This window comes from Sylvia atricapilla, chromosome 6, assembly GCF_009819655.1.
Source record: "Sylvia atricapilla isolate bSylAtr1 chromosome 6, bSylAtr1.pri, whole genome shotgun sequence".
NCBI lineage: Eukaryota > Metazoa > Chordata > Aves > Passeriformes > Sylviidae > Sylvia > Sylvia atricapilla.
In genome coordinates, this window is record NC_089145.1 from 36,218,972 (window position 1) to 36,233,914 (window position 14,943).

The 14,943-nt window shown below is 51.3% G+C and overlaps 1 protein-coding gene across 7 annotated transcripts in view; it reads right to left on the reverse strand.

Annotated features, from left to right (window-relative positions):
* The window catches only part of TRIM9 (tripartite motif containing 9), a 61,001-nt gene that overhangs the window by 24,478 nt on the left and 21,580 nt on the right, over positions 1 to 14,943 (reverse strand). For all 7 annotated transcript variants that reach the window (XM_066321504.1, XM_066321501.1, XM_066321503.1 and 4 more), the window contains exons 2-3: positions 4,196 to 4,291; positions 3,721 to 3,843 (exon numbers count right to left, since the gene is read on the reverse strand). In XM_066321504.1, the coding sequence (XP_066177601.1) occupies positions 3,721 to 3,843; positions 4,196 to 4,291 (219 nt within the window). The remainder of the gene's footprint in view (positions 1 to 3,720; positions 3,844 to 4,195; positions 4,292 to 14,943) is intronic.

The window sequence follows — 14,943 nt, forward strand, 5'->3', positions numbered from 1 at the left end:
TACATTTTAATTTTAATACAGCTCCTAGAAGGCAATAACATCTCCACTCAGCTCTACTTAAGTGTCTTCCTCTCTTTTTTTAGTACTTGGGTGGATAAAAGATTTCAAGGCACTCAACTTTCCCAGTACCTGGGATGAGTCCTGCTGGGAATGTCACATGGAGGACACGGATCCTCCTCACCCTGGGTCACCTGCAGGGCCCTGGGGATGGAAGGTGTTGTCCTGTGCTTCACCACGGAGCTGCACACCCAGATGGGAAAAATCCCAGATGGAAAACTTGCCAGGACAGACCCTGGCAAGCCTTGAGTGTGCTGAATCCCACAGCCAGAGCTTTTTCCAGGTGGGTGTTTCCATGGTGACCTGGGAGAGGAAGCTCAGGATGGAGCTGGGAAAAGCAGAGCTGCTGTGCTGGCAGCACCAGGAACCTTATTCAATGGGGAACACTGAGTTCCACCGAAAAATCCTGGCTGCAGCCTTGAAGAAGGAGCAGCATTTCACCTCTGGAGATGCAGTGCCATGGACAGAAACCCTTGGTGAGTGTTTTCCTGTGTAATTTGCTCTCCTGGGAAACGTGGCAAATGCTATCTGCCTAAGCAGTCAAAGCAGCCTGGAGAAATCATGGAACAAAGGCATCCCATGGCCTGAAGGCTGGTTAAGGACTAGAATGCTGCTGAGAGCTTCAGGAGGTGCACCCACAGGAGATATTTCTTCCTGGGACAACACTCCAGGGACACTCTGTGTCCCCTGCACAAACCTGCCCATGCTGGAGGACATCATCCCTTGGGAAAGACCCCACTGCTCCTTTGAAAACCAGGACCAGCAATGAGAGGGACAGACAAGGAGCTTTGTCCTGCAGGTGGAGCAGGCACCTGGCCCCAAACATCGACCAGATGTTGTTTTTTAAAGCCCAGGTTGCCAGTCCTGAATCTGGCTGTAGAGGCAGGCTGGAGAAGGGCAGGGAGATGTTCCTTCCAAGAGCCGGTGTCCTCACAAGCCTCTCCCCACTCTGGAGTAATTAGTGCTGGCCCAGAGTCAGGCTGGACTTGTGCCTGCCTCCAGGGAATGTGTGTCAGGACAAAGTGGGGCAGTCCCAAAGCCAAGCCAGCCCCAAATCCAGGCTCCAACAGCACGGGAGATGGGAACTCGGGCTAGGAACTTGGGCTGTGTCCTCAGAGGTGCCTGTGGCCCTGTGCCAGGGGTTGGCTCTGTCTCACTGTCCCTCTCTCCCTCCCATCCTGCCAGGATGGCCAAGATCCCACTGGGCAGGAGCAGCAGCCCTCAGAGACACGGGACACAGGACAGGAGCCAGGACACTGTGGCTGCTGGAGCCACCAGCTGGGATCTGAAAGGGCTCCCTGGCACTGCCAAGGCTCACTGTGACCACTCATCCCCAAGGGTGACATGCTCCCGGATGGGGCAGTAACAAGTGGACAACAGGACAGGCCTCCTGAGGGAAAGGGGGAAGTTACCAACACAAGTCAGCAGCCAAAAGTATCCTGTGCTGATGGGAACATTACCCATGACAAGCCCCACAGTCACGCTGATTCCTTAAGTTGTAACTTTCATGTATTCCAGGTTCTGTGCTGCCCAGGGCTGCAGCTCTGAGCTCACAGTCAGTGTCACTCAGCTCTGCACACAGCAGGGACACAAAACAAATCCTTCTCCTGCTGCACACCAAAGACAACTGGGACAAGTTTTCAGGCCCCAAAGCACCAACAAGGGTGGGCTGGAGGGAGAAAACAAGAAGGATGGGACTGCATCACCTGCAGCTGGAATTGGACAATTCAACCCCAATATGCAAATGGACCAAAACTTACAAAAGTGTGAGACCTCGTGCCCAGCCATCCATTTTGTGACCATTTTGGGTCCATCTTGGGTGTAGCCCTGTCCAGGCTCTTGTCCTGCCCAAGGTGTGTCCTAAAGGCCTTTTAATAAATATCTACTTTATTCTCCAGCTCTGTCCAGTCTGTTCCAGAACAGCCTTCCCAAGGCATCACTGCAAGACTCACCCTGGTCACAATTCCACAGAAAGCACAGGCCAGGAGGTGACCTTTTGCTTATTTGCAGATGGAAATGGGTCCAGGGTCATCTCAGAGTGGGTGTAAATCACTGCAGCTTCACCCACTCCAGTGAGAAGTTTAGATGAGCTATGAGGAAGGAATTCTCAGCTGGGAGGGTGGGAGGCCCTGGCACAGGGTGCCCAGAGAAGCTGCAGCTGTCTCTGGATCTCTGGATGTGTCCAAGGCCAGGCTGGACAGGGCTTGGAGCAGCCTGGGATAGTGGAAGGTGTCCCTGCCACGGCAGGGGCAGCACTGGATGGGATTTAAGGTCTTTCCCAAGCCAAACCATTCCATGATTGTGATTCTAACTGGATGATGAGGCTCAGGTGCCATTTCTTCCAGGGTACCACAGAGCCCTTCCTGCCCTCCCACAGCACGTAGAGCTGCAAGAGCTTCAGGGAGGGAGGCTCCAGGGATAATTTAAGAGTCCAGCCAAAAACCCAGGGACTGTTTCTTGTTTTAAGGACCCGACCTGGCTGATGACAAAGCTCAGCTGATAATGAGGGGTGGGATGGTAGCAATAGGACAGGAACAAGCAGTGGGATGCAGACCCACGGATGGGACAGGAACAAGCAGTGGGATGCAGATCCATTCCTCCAGCCAAAGGCCTCTGTGGGTTGTGCTGAGCACGGAAATTGCTTTGTGCTGCCTGGCTTTGTGAGAGTTTAATTAACCATGGCCTGAAGGGGACGAGGGAAAGGGAGCCCACCAGGCACTGGGGGTCCCCTCTGTGCTGTGGCTGTTTGGGGTTGTGCTTTGTTGCTGGCAGTGAGCACTGAGGGTGGGCTCAGTCCCACAGAGCTGCCATTGTCTCTCTCCCCGTGGAAATGCCCTTGTGCTGGCCATGGTCTGCAGGCAGGGAGGTCTGGTGGCCTTCACCCTCATTTTAGGCAGGTCCAGGAATTCCTCTGGCAGCCTCCTGGGTGGCCCAAAGCAAGGTCAGGAGACCCAGAAGGCAGAACACTAAAATGACCTTGAGAGAGGGACCTTGGGATCCTAAATGTGGGTGGGACATCCCTCAGCTGGACTGCATCACTGATGGCCTTGTCCAACAGTTCTGGGCATGGCTGCACCTGTTCCACTGCTCCCAGGGGAAATCTGGTCCTTTGCTTCCCTCCTCAGCCCCACATGAGCTGGAAAGACATGGTGTGGTGACAGTGGGAATGACACAAACCAGGAGCCTGTTCCCACAGCTCCCTCCCACTGAGCTGCACCTCTGCTCCCCAGAACCAAAAATGTCAGTGCCACCATCATACGGAGGCCAGGAAAGCAGAGAAATCGGACCCAGTCCTGCTCCTGGTGACAACTCGTGACACCAAGTGGCTCAGGACTTCAGCAGAAGTTACAAGCACTCAGCATCCTGCAGGGTCATTCCAGAAGCTTGGCAACAACATGGGACAGGAACAAAGTCATTTCCCATGCTGTACACATGGTTCTGCTGACCTAAGGACTAGAAATGAACCCAGTAGTTCAGTGGGAACCACCAGGAGGAAGCAGCACTTTGTCAGGGACATGCTGGGAGTGGGTTGGGCATCTGCAGCAAGTTGGAATTCATGTGGAGGAATGGTTTTCCAGTGACCTCCCTAAAAAAACAACATCCCAATCCTCCTTCCCACCCAGTGCCAACCCTGCTGGAAGCTCTCTGACCACCCAGGCTCACCTTCAGCTTGTGCTCATGCTCCTTGTTGACCCGGGACAGCAGCTGGGCTTTCCTCCTGTTGAGGGCATCGATGAGGGCGTCACACTGGGCCACCAGGCAGGCCTCGAACTCCACACTGTTCTCCTGTGGGGCACAGAGGGGGTCACAGCCCTGGGAATGCCCCCAATCCAGCTGGAAAACTGGATTTTCCTTTTTAATGGTGCCACATGGGTTGTTTTGGCATGTGCAGCTGCACCACTGCCACCCATGAGTCCATAGCAGTGGATGTGGGATCCTTAGGGCCTTGGATCGTGGAAAATGTGGTGGTGGCAGGTGAGGAACAGGTTTGGATCCACCCATGGCAGAGATGGGAAGGGCTCAGGACTCTGCTGTTCCCTCCACCAGCAGTTTTAGGGAGGGGACAGGGGGGTAATATGGAAAGTGAGGTGTGGTCTCCTTTGGGAGAGCACAGTTTCTCAGCCTGGAGACTCCGTACCTGGATTTGCTGCACCATGTTGCGGAGCTGGACCAGGAATTCCTTCGCCTCCTTGGCTCTGTCTGACAAACCATTCAGGGCCTGGGAAAGCTGGCTCTGCAAGGGAAGCAAAGAGCAAGGTCATTTCCACGTCCAGGACTCATCCAAACCACTGGATTGTGTGGGGTTTGGACTGGGGATGGGCTGCAGCCCAGCACTGCCTCCAGCATCACACCAAGGTGTGCCCGAGTGCAAGGACAGGAACAGGAGGGTGAACCATCAGCTCGGATAGCCTGGCTTTGGGAAGTAGATATTCAGTGTCCACCTCCTCCACAGGCTTCCCTGGGTGATCAGGCACAAGCCACATCCACTCTGGCTCTCCCAGTGAGCCATTTGCTCCCTCCCCTGGATCTGTGTGCTCCAGGGAATCACCAAAAGTTCTGCAGCATCTGACCCACGTCTGCTGGGAATGCAGGTCAGGCCACCCGAGTAAGACGGAAAATCCCCCAAACCCTCCTGAAAGTGAAGGGAAAGGTCTTCCTGCAAAATACTGACTGCTCCTTCTCCCTTTGGAGTGGGAACATTCCCACAGCCCTGGCCTGTGCTGGGCTGAGCAGCAGAACGTGGTAATAATCATTATGTTCATCAAATGCTTTTTCATTTCCGTGGCACTTTCGGAACACTCACTCAGGAATCTTCCCCATCTCCCCCTTCTGCTGTGATTCCAGCAGCCTGTGGATTATCTCGAGAGCCTGGCAAATCACCCTCAGCAATTTTCTTCTGGGAGAGATTTTGCCTCTTTTTGTGGGCTGCAAATTGGCTGCAAACAATCCTGTGGGTTTTGAAGGTTTTTTTTGGGGAGTGATCTTTCTTTGAGGCAGACACAGAAGGGAGCTGGGAAGGTGGTTGATGTCCCCAGATATCCCAAAATCTGCTGTGTCCATCCTGCCAGGGATTAGGATGTGAGCACTGGGCTTCCCAGCAGATGCCAGTGTGGGAGACGGGAAGTGAGATGGGAAAGGGGGAGCAGGCTCTGCTAAAGTGGTGCTGGGCTGAAAATCAAGAACAAAACCCAACACTGCTACCAAGGAGGAGAGCCGTGGCAACCCTTTAATAGCCCAGAAAATAATGGCCCAGAAAATGACCTGGCTGCTGCTTTCCCCAGGAGATGTTAATCTCACCCAAGTGGTTCTTGCATTTCCTCTGTAATTTATCAGTGCCCGAGTCATCAGGATGTGGAGCTAATCAGCAAATGCATCTCTAATAAAAATGGGATTGCTAAGTCAGCTCAGCAGGTCCCCTCATTCCTCCCCCCTCAGCCAAGGTCAGAGCCCTGCAGGGACAACCCAGTCCTGCCTCTTCCATCACTCTCCTCAGCCCTCCTGGATTCGGGAAGATGCCCCAAGCCCAACAAGGTGTTTTGCTGGCGAGAGCTGTGTTGCTGCAGGGCCCCGGTCCCTGATAACACAAGCAATTAATGGAAAAAAATCAGCAGGGGTTGGTTGTGTTTACAAGCTCCTCATTAAAATTGCAGCATGTTGGGTTGGTTTTTTTTTTCCTCCTTTAAAGTCTTTAGAAGGCTTTTTTTTTTTTTTTCCCTCCCCATTAACATGATTTCATAAAGGGTATCTTTAGATCAATGTAATTCTTTGAGGCTTTCCTGATGGGAAAGCTTTTTAAACGTGGGCTTAAAATTTCCAAAGAGCTCTGTGGTGCCCGTGTGTGTTGTCCATGGAAGTTCCTTCACCTCAGACACCCCCACCCCAGACTCCCGTGGTGCAGCAAGATTGAAGCCCCCACAAAAAGATGGTCCATCAGCTCAGAGCATCCCTGCCTGTGGTATCACTGCACCCCTTTCTCAGCTCAGCCCTTCCCTCTGCTCCAGATATTCCTGCTGCCTCCAGTGCAAGCGAGTGAGGGGCATTAGCTGGTCTGAGAAGTGTAATTTTCCCATGATTTTAAGGCCAGTTCCTTCATACGGGTGGGCACAGGTTGCTCCCTGGACACAGGAGCTCCAAGGTTTGGCTTTTCACCTGCAGGAGCTTCGTTCCCAGCTCCAGGATGGGTCCTCCTCTGTTGGAATCCTGGAAACTGAGAATTTGGGGTTTTAGTACATAGTAATACATGTGAAGCAATATGGAGGATTTTGGGTATTGTCCAAGTCCTTCTTCCTCTTGTAGGCTTCGGGTGGTCATTATTGGGTCAAAAGTTTAACCAGATAGGTGTCACCTCCTTATTGGGTAATTAGCACTTAAATAACCTTGGAATGAGTTAGCAGCTCTCCATTTTACCTCATTTCTCTACCTTGCTAGTTAAGAGTTCGTGGCTCATGAGGCTGTAAATAGGTAAGAAATAATAAATATCCAAGTCCAAACACGAAATTTTCATTTCTCGTTTACTAATCCTGACCTCGGCAGTGAAAAAGGAAGCCAGAACCATCACACCCCTCGTGCTGAGGCTTTCCCAGAATGGAAGTCTTTCCCTGTGTCCTGTCACTTCATCCCTTGTCCCAGGTCCCTCTCCAGCTCTCTCAGAGCTCCTTTAGGCACTGGAGTCCACCACAAGAGCTGTTAATATTTCTGACACACGCTGGAAGGATTTCCCCTCTCTGCAGCAGCAACCTGGAATGCTGCACTCTGCATCTCTATGTGACAACAAAATCGTTGTGGCTTTTTGGGGTCGGGAACCCTGCTCCGGGGACACCATCCACGGGATCATCCAGCGGGCCTGGCAGATCCCATGTGCTGGAGTGGAGCTGAGCTCAGCCCTCAACTAGCACGGGCAGGGAAATTAATGAGTGTGAAATGAAGAAAAATCCCATTTACCGGTGCCTTAAAATCAAGGGAATTTGTTCTTTGCGGAAAGCTGCCCTCTTTTTTCAGCGCTCTTGTTCCAAGGCAGTAAGAAGAGACCTCTGTGATTCACATTAGCATTAATGGGAGCTAAGCATTTAAATCTCTCCGTCCCCAGAGCACTTAGGAGAGAATCTGTCCTCTCTTTGTGCTCGCTAATAGCTCCATAACCCTCCTCCTTCCCAGGCACGGCTGACAAAGAGATTTCTGTCACTCTCTGATTCTCCCTTGTCCCAGCACAGGGATGAGAGCAGCCGGTGCAGAAGGGCTCAGGAGAGCTGAGCAGGCTCCAAGAAACAGAGAAAAGCAGCATCTTAACTCTGCATCGTCAGAACTGCTCTGGTTTTCTTCCTGTACAGCCCCGCTGCCAGTGATGGAGCTCATCCACGTGACTTTGAGGTGAGGAAGGAGCTGGGCTTGTTATTTTCGGGGGCACTGAGTGCTGGATGGGTGTGACAGCTCCATCTGGAACACCAGGAAAAGCCTCAAGTTCACTGGTGTTGGACACCAGCAGGGGTGAGGGAGTTGGTCCCATTTCAAACCCCAGCTTGTTTTCAGGCTCTGGCACCAGGCAGGATCATAAAATCACAGAATTGTTCGAGTTGGAAAAGCTATCTGAGATGGAGTTCAACTGTTCTCCAGCAAGGCCACCACTGAGCCATGTCACCAAGTGCCCCATCCATGTGGCTTTTAAATCCTTCCAGGGATGGGGACTCCAGCTGTGCCAGGGCTGGACAATCTTTCACGAAGAATTTTTCCCTGATATCCAGTCTAAACCTCCCCTAGCCCATCCTGAGCCTGTTCCCTCTCTTCCTGTCCCTGTTCCCTGGGAGCAGAGCCCGATCCCCCCGGCTGTCCCCTCCTGTCAGGGAGTTGTGCAGAGCCACAAGGTCCCCCCTGAGCCTCCTTTTCTCCAGGCTGAGCCCCTTTCCCAGCTCCCTCAGCCTCTCCTGGTGCTCCAGACCCTTCCCAGCTCTGTTGCCTTCCCTGGACACATTCCAGCCCCTCAGTGTCCTTTCCATGAGGCGCCCAGAACTGTCCCCAGGGCTGGAGGTGCCTCAGCAGAGCCAGGACAGGGGACAATCTCTGCCCTGCTCCTGTGGCCACACCATGGCTGGTACAAGCCAGGTGCCTTTGGCCTCTTTGCCCACCTGGGCTCATGTTCAGCTGCTATCAACCAATACCAAACTCACCAAAACTCAAGCCAAAAGAACTCCTGGCATCACACCAAGAGCCCAGCACCTGCTCTGGCACCCCAAGCATTGCCACCAGCCCGTGTCTCTTCTCTCCTTCCAACCAAGTCACTTTTCCACCAGTTCTTCCACTGGAGCATCCATATGGAAGTAAAAGAGGAGAGGAAGGCCATGGCAGGGAGAGGAGCTGTTCCCAGCTGTTCTGCTCCTGCCCTCCAAAGGATGAGGAGCTGTCTCAGATGCTGGAGCTCAACTCATGCAAGTCTTTCTTTTAATTAAAGCACAGGACCTGCAGCCTTTGAATCTTGAGGCCAGCCCTTAGTACGTGATGCCTGACTAATTAAAATGGGATGTTTAATTAAAACTTGCATTCAGTCAGGAAGTTGATGAAGCTAAACTGCTGCTAATTGTCTTTTGGCTCCAGTCATGAATGCCTGACTTTTGGATTCAAGGCTGCCTCTGGAAAGAAACCAGGAGCTGCAGCCTGAGACGTGAGGGGCCAGGCAGCGCCACGTCCTGGTATCCTGCAGGGGCTGGTCCTTGTGTCTTGGGATCCTGCAGGGGCCTGGCCTTGGACACTTCCAGGGATCCAGGTGCAGCCACAACTTCTCTGGGCATCCTGTGCCAGGGCCTCCCCACCCTCCCAGCCAGGAATTCCTTCCCAATCTCTCATCCATCCCTGCCCTCTGGCAGTGGGAAGCCATTCCCTGTGTCCTGTCCCTCCATTCCTTGTCCCAAGTCCCTCTCCAGCTCAAGGCCAGGTTGGATGGGGCTTGGAGCAACCAAGGTGGAAGGTGGGACAGAATGAGATGATCTTGAACATCCACCCCAAATCATTCCTTGATTCTGTGATTCTGCAATCTCAGCTGCAAATATCTGTAACTCTGAGGCAAAGCAGATGACAGGAAGAGGCCATGGGTCTGAATTATCTTTCTTCCAACACTGCACCCTTCTGCTGCTGAGCATTTGACACGGCTCCAGCTCAGGCTTTCCTGGTTTTCCACGTGAAAATGTGCTCCCAGCCTGCCAGGAAGTTGCAAATCAAGCAACAGAGGGAAGAACCCATGCCTGTCATCAGGAGGACACACAGAGAGCCAGGTTTGTGAGCAGAGCTCCTGGGTGCAAACTGTAGGAGAGAAAGGGATTGTTAGGAATGGATCCCACTGCACTCAACAGGGGACTTGGTTCTACTCCTTCAGTGCAGTTATGCCAGGGAATCTGGGGTGTGCAGGAGGAAGATGAAATGTAAATCCTGAGGTAGAACAGCCCCTTGAAACAGCAGCTCCATGAGGGAAGCGTGCCTTGGGACTGAATGCTTCTTCTGTCCCTGCCACAGTCTAAACAGCAGCTGGGATGTGCCAAGATGATCCTCCACACGACCTGGATCTCTGGGGTAAGCATCTGCACAGGGGATTATCCTGGGGGCAACATTATTGCCACTGGAATTAGTTCCAGGGTGTGGATATGCAGAGGGGTTCCTGCACCTCTGGAAAAGTGGGATGCCACTACATCCACTCCCGGTAATCCTAGAACCTGGTGGGTCCTCCTGGAGAAAAGATGCAGCCCTTTGCTAATGCAACACTGGGAAAACCCCAGATAGAACCTGAGGAGGGAGAACACCCCAGGTGGGGACACTTTGGGACGTGTCACCTCCATGGTGGTGACACCGCAAGGACTCCAAGCCCATCCTTTCCCGTGCCAATGGAGGGATGGGGTGGGTTTGGGATGCAGGATAGGTGCAGAGCATCAGCCCTCACCCTTCTGCAGTGCTGAGGGCACCACTGGGGACACAGACTGTGTTTTGTCCACAGGAATTTTCCTCTTTTCTACTTCCCACCCTTTCCCCTGTCCCTGTGTTCAGCAAACTTGCATTCCAAAGCTGGCAGTGGGAAATCCTGCTCCAGAAGGGACTGGGGATCAAGCCAGGATGGTAATTTAGCAGGGAGAAAACCTCCAATCCCCTCTGCCAGGCAGAGCTGGAGGAGGCTGTGCAGTGGGGTTTGCCCCATGCCAAATCCCAAACCCAAAGTGCTGCCTGCCAGCTGCCAGGATTTTTTAAAAGCCGCTTATTTCTTTGATAGTGTTGATAACACAACAGCAAGGAGCAGAAACCACTGCCAATCCCTCAGAGTTTGGAGGCTTCATCAGCTCAGCTCAGGTGGTTTTTATTTATTCCCACCCCAGGTATTCTTTGTTGAGGTGAAATCTTGCATGTGGACATGCATCCATTCTCCCCTGCAGTGAGGAGTTGTGGGTGTTTGGTTGGATTTGGGGAGAGCTGGGCATGGCCAGATCCTCAAAAACTGCCCCTGGAATGTCCCTATGAAGAGGAGAGAGAGCTCTGGACAGCTGCCTGTCCCACAGGAGCCTGAATGGGACCAGGATGGCCAGCCTGAGCGACCCCTTCCACATGTGACTAAATCTGTGTCCATTTCTGTAGGAGAAGGGAATACAGATGACCCCACTCCAATAAGTTACAGCTTTGTTAATTAACCAATACAACCTCACCCCTGATGAGTAACAGCTATATCCAATTGAAACGAGGTGGAAAAGAACTTTAGTAATAGTTGTTGGAGTGGTATGTATTTTAACTGATATCGCGATGTGTGGGGAATAATTTTATTAAAGCTACGTATGAACACTAGAGAGCTTGCTTCTTTTATTATTTTTTGAGGTTTTACATATGTATGGCATAGCACAATTTGTTTTATACATATTTATTTTCTGGCTTTGCCTGTCTTTGTTTTGTATGGTAATTAATTTTATGCTATTTTGGGTATGCTTAGTTTGTTGTGGTGGTCTTTAAAGGTCTTTAGAAGATGAAGGAAATGAAGTCATCTTTAGTGAACTTTTTACTTTTATTTCTCTTGTGTGTGCTTTGGCTCTTTCAGCACTTTTTAAAGGCAAGAAATTAGTTTTTGTTGGTTAAGAGTTCATAGGGATTTTTTATTTGTATTTTTAGCTTTTGTCCACAGGACAAAAAGTTATTTTGTTGTGCTTAGTCTTTTTTTATTACTGAGGGGTCTTAGATGCTTTTACCGTCTTATAATATGTAAAGGGTATTGGACAGATAGTGTTCGATATTTTCGATATTGGTTTCTAAAATGTAGTTTAAAATACATTCCTAAGCACTATTTGAAATACATTTTAAAATACAGGGTATGCTCTGAAATTTACTATAAAGATCTTAGAATTTTCAAACTTCTGTCTCACAATAAGGATGAGTGAGATAAAAGAGAGTGGGTTAGCTGGTAAGGGAAGGATCAGCATGAAGGACAGCATCATGAAGCAGGATCCTGGGGAAAGAGAATCACTTCTGTGAGGTTAGTCTGGGTCTGCAGTTAGAGCCTGCTGTTGGAACCTGCAGTCACAGTCTAGCTGGTAAAAGCTGCAGTCACAGTCTGCACACCAATCCCTGCAGTCACAGTCTAACTGGGTAAAAGCCTGCAGTCACAGGCTGCACACTAATACCTGCAGTCAGAGTTTAGCACGAAATAACCAGCAGCCAGAGGCTGCAAGGGAAACCCACAGCAGGAGCTTGCTGCAGCCAGAGTCAGTGAATAGGTGGAGTTAAGATAACTAAGCTATGAAGAGGAATAAACCAGGACCCTTTTTATGCTTTGTTTAAGAAGTCTGTACTTCAGCTTATTTTTACCCTCTAACAAGAGGGCTGCTGTAACACGTTTCTGGGCTCAAGCCCTGTGTGTGTAGGATTTTTTTGCTTCCTTAGGGGGGCCTAAACTCCCTGTGAGGTGCTGCTGGCAATACCCAGCCAGAGCTGAAGTCCCAGCCCCGATGCTCTGTCACTGGGGTGCACAGATGGCCCCAGCCTGGCTTTGTTCAGGCAGACACAAGGGCACTGTATTCCCTCAGCAGGCAGAACTGATTCAAAAGCTTCAGCCTGGGAATAGAACAAGGATAGATTCTTTTCAACCATGACCTTACTAAAACCCTTTCCCTGCTTCCATGTGGGATCCCCTGGCCCTGGGCAGGCATGGTCTCTGCCTGCTCCCAGCTTTGCTTCAGGCCATGCTGGATTCTTGCTGGATTTAGTGTTTTATTCAGCCTGGTCCCAGTGACAAACCTGCAGCAGTGGCAATGCTTGTCATTCAACTGTACTTGCCTAGGACCAGCTGGCTGCCCAGAGCCCCTCACCCTACACCCTGATCAGCCCCCAGGTTTGGGGGTGCTCTCTGAAAGGAGACTTAAAATGTTTTTAAAGTTATTTGGTTGTCAAGCCCTGCACTGGGGACGCTGCTGGAAGCACGAGGTTTAGGGTAAAAAACCAGCAATTCTTCTCTTGGCATGGATTCTAAAGCACATAATAGTTATGTCAGAGCTGTGAAAGAACAAGTCTGGCCTCCAGACCTCCTGCTAGGAGCCGTGTGGATGAGGGCTTAGCTGGAATGCCTGGGATGCTGTGGGGACAGGTCACACGCTGCTTTTGCTGTGCTGAAATGGAACAGCAAAGTGTTTTGCTCCTGCTGTGAATCCTTGTGCTCACTTGAACCTGGCATTCCTTGGCTCTCAGGCCAGGCCAGCTGGTGCCCTGCAGCCTGCAGTGACTCCTCAGCAGGATTTGGGAGAAACCTGGGTGAGGAGAACCCCCAAATTCCAGCATCCCTGCTCTTTGATCCCATTTCTTTGAGGGGCAAACCAGATATGCAAAACTTCCCCAGCAGAAGACACAAACGCAAGTGACCTGAGAGATAACAGCCTTCCAAATACATGGAGGCACCAGATGAAGTTACCAGATTACATCAAAGCTGCAGTGACCTTCCACACCTCAAGCACTGCAGTGGGATCAACCTTGGTTTAGCTTATCCCCCTGGAAAAGGGCTGCTCTAGGATGATTCTTTGCAACCTGATAAATCCTAGAATCATTAAAGGTTGGAAGAGACCTCCAAGACCATCCAGTCCAACCTTCCAGGTTGGCTGAAGCTGACCAAGGCCAGTTTTGACCTCAGGGACACTCAGTGTGGGTCACTGATGTGACTCTCTTGGCTGTCCCTAGCATTTGGACTGAACAAATACCAGAGTGATGGAATGTCCTGGGCTGCTCCTGACTGTGTGGATGTATTAAAAGATTCTCTGTCCTTGCTTTGATATAGGATCTAGTCCTAGCTTTGATTTTTAGGGAGAAGAAATGTAAACACCTTGCAACAGCCCTTTGATTTTGTCCAATTAATTCCTGGTTTTGCTTCATTAATGATCAACAGAAAATGATCTTAGCTTTTCCCTGCCAACAGCTGACATGGGTCCCTTTGAAAGCACAGACCGAACTGCAGGATCTATTACAGGGATGCTGAGAAAAACTCAACCAGGAGCTGCTGCTCTCCCACAGGCACAGAGAGGGGCAAACAAGGTAAGTAAGGACAGAAAGTAAAAACTCCAAATATCAAATTGTTGAGTGAGCTGGTGATGAGGTTCACTCTCCACGTTGTAGGAGAGACAGTTCGGTTGTGTCCCTGAGAGGTAGTGCTGCAGCTCTGCACACAGACATCAAGGGTGGAAAATCAGGACAAGAGAATTCCAAATCCATGATGAGTCTGGCTTTTTTGGGGATCTGAGCTCCAGCAAGAAGACCTCCAACTTTGCTAACGGCTGGTCCTTGTGTCCTGGGATCCTGCAGGGGCAGGACACTTCCAGGGATCCAGGGGCAGCCACAGCTTCTCTGGGCACCCTGTGCCAGGGCTCCCCATCCTCCCATCCATCTGGCAGTGGGAAGCCATTCCCTGTATCCTGTCCCTCCATCCCTTGTCCCCAGTCCCTCTCCAGCTCTCCTGGAGCCCCTTTAGGCCCTCAAGGGGCTCTGAGCTCTCCCTGGAGCCTTCTCCTCTCCAGGTGAGCACCCCCAGCTCTCCCAGCCCGGCTCCAGAGCAGAGGGGCTCCAGCCACTGGAGCATTTCCACGCCTCCTCTGGACTCACTCCAGCAGCTCCACATCCTTCTGATCCAGTTTTCCCGTTCAGCCTCTTCCACTGCCCCTTATTTAATTCCAAACCTCCTGCAGAGGGAACTCTTCTGCTGTGCCCTGAGATGTCCCTGGAGATGACTGACTGGGATTTTTTTTTGTGAGCCACTCCACTGGCCCAGTGGCTACCTGAGCCAGAGGTGACCACTGGACCCCGGCAGGATGACCTAGTGGGAGATAGGGCAGTGCTGGGTAAACAAAAGGAACCCTTGGAGCTGACCCTGGAGCTCAGGACAGCAATTGAGTCTTTAATACCTATTCCCTTCTGTCTGCTGCACCGTGGTGAGGGGAATCCAGGGCTCTGAGGCTTAGCAGTGAAGGGAAAATGCCACAAGGAGCAGGGATCAGCTGTGGGGGGGATTAGCTGCTAAGCAGCCTGCTCAGGAAAGGCAGCTCTGGCTCCATTAAGGGCCTTTCTCTCCAATTAAGACCCTTAATGAATTTGTTGCTTCTTAAGAACAACGGAATGCTCTTTCTGTGGCTGCCTGAGATGGGGGAGATCGTCCTTGATGAGCCAGTTCCTTCTGACCTCCTCCAGAAGCTAAACTCTGCTTCCTGAGGCTGCTTATAACTGGATCCATTGCCTTCATTACTTTGCACTAATGAGCAATATTATTCTTGATATTTGCTATGCACTGCCTTCCTCAACAGTGGTGCAGCAGTCCAGTGGAGAACTCCACAATCCACCTCCCTGGATTTCTCCTGGAAGCTTGTTCAGGGCTGGTTTTATGTTGGCAAGGGGAGCAAAAGG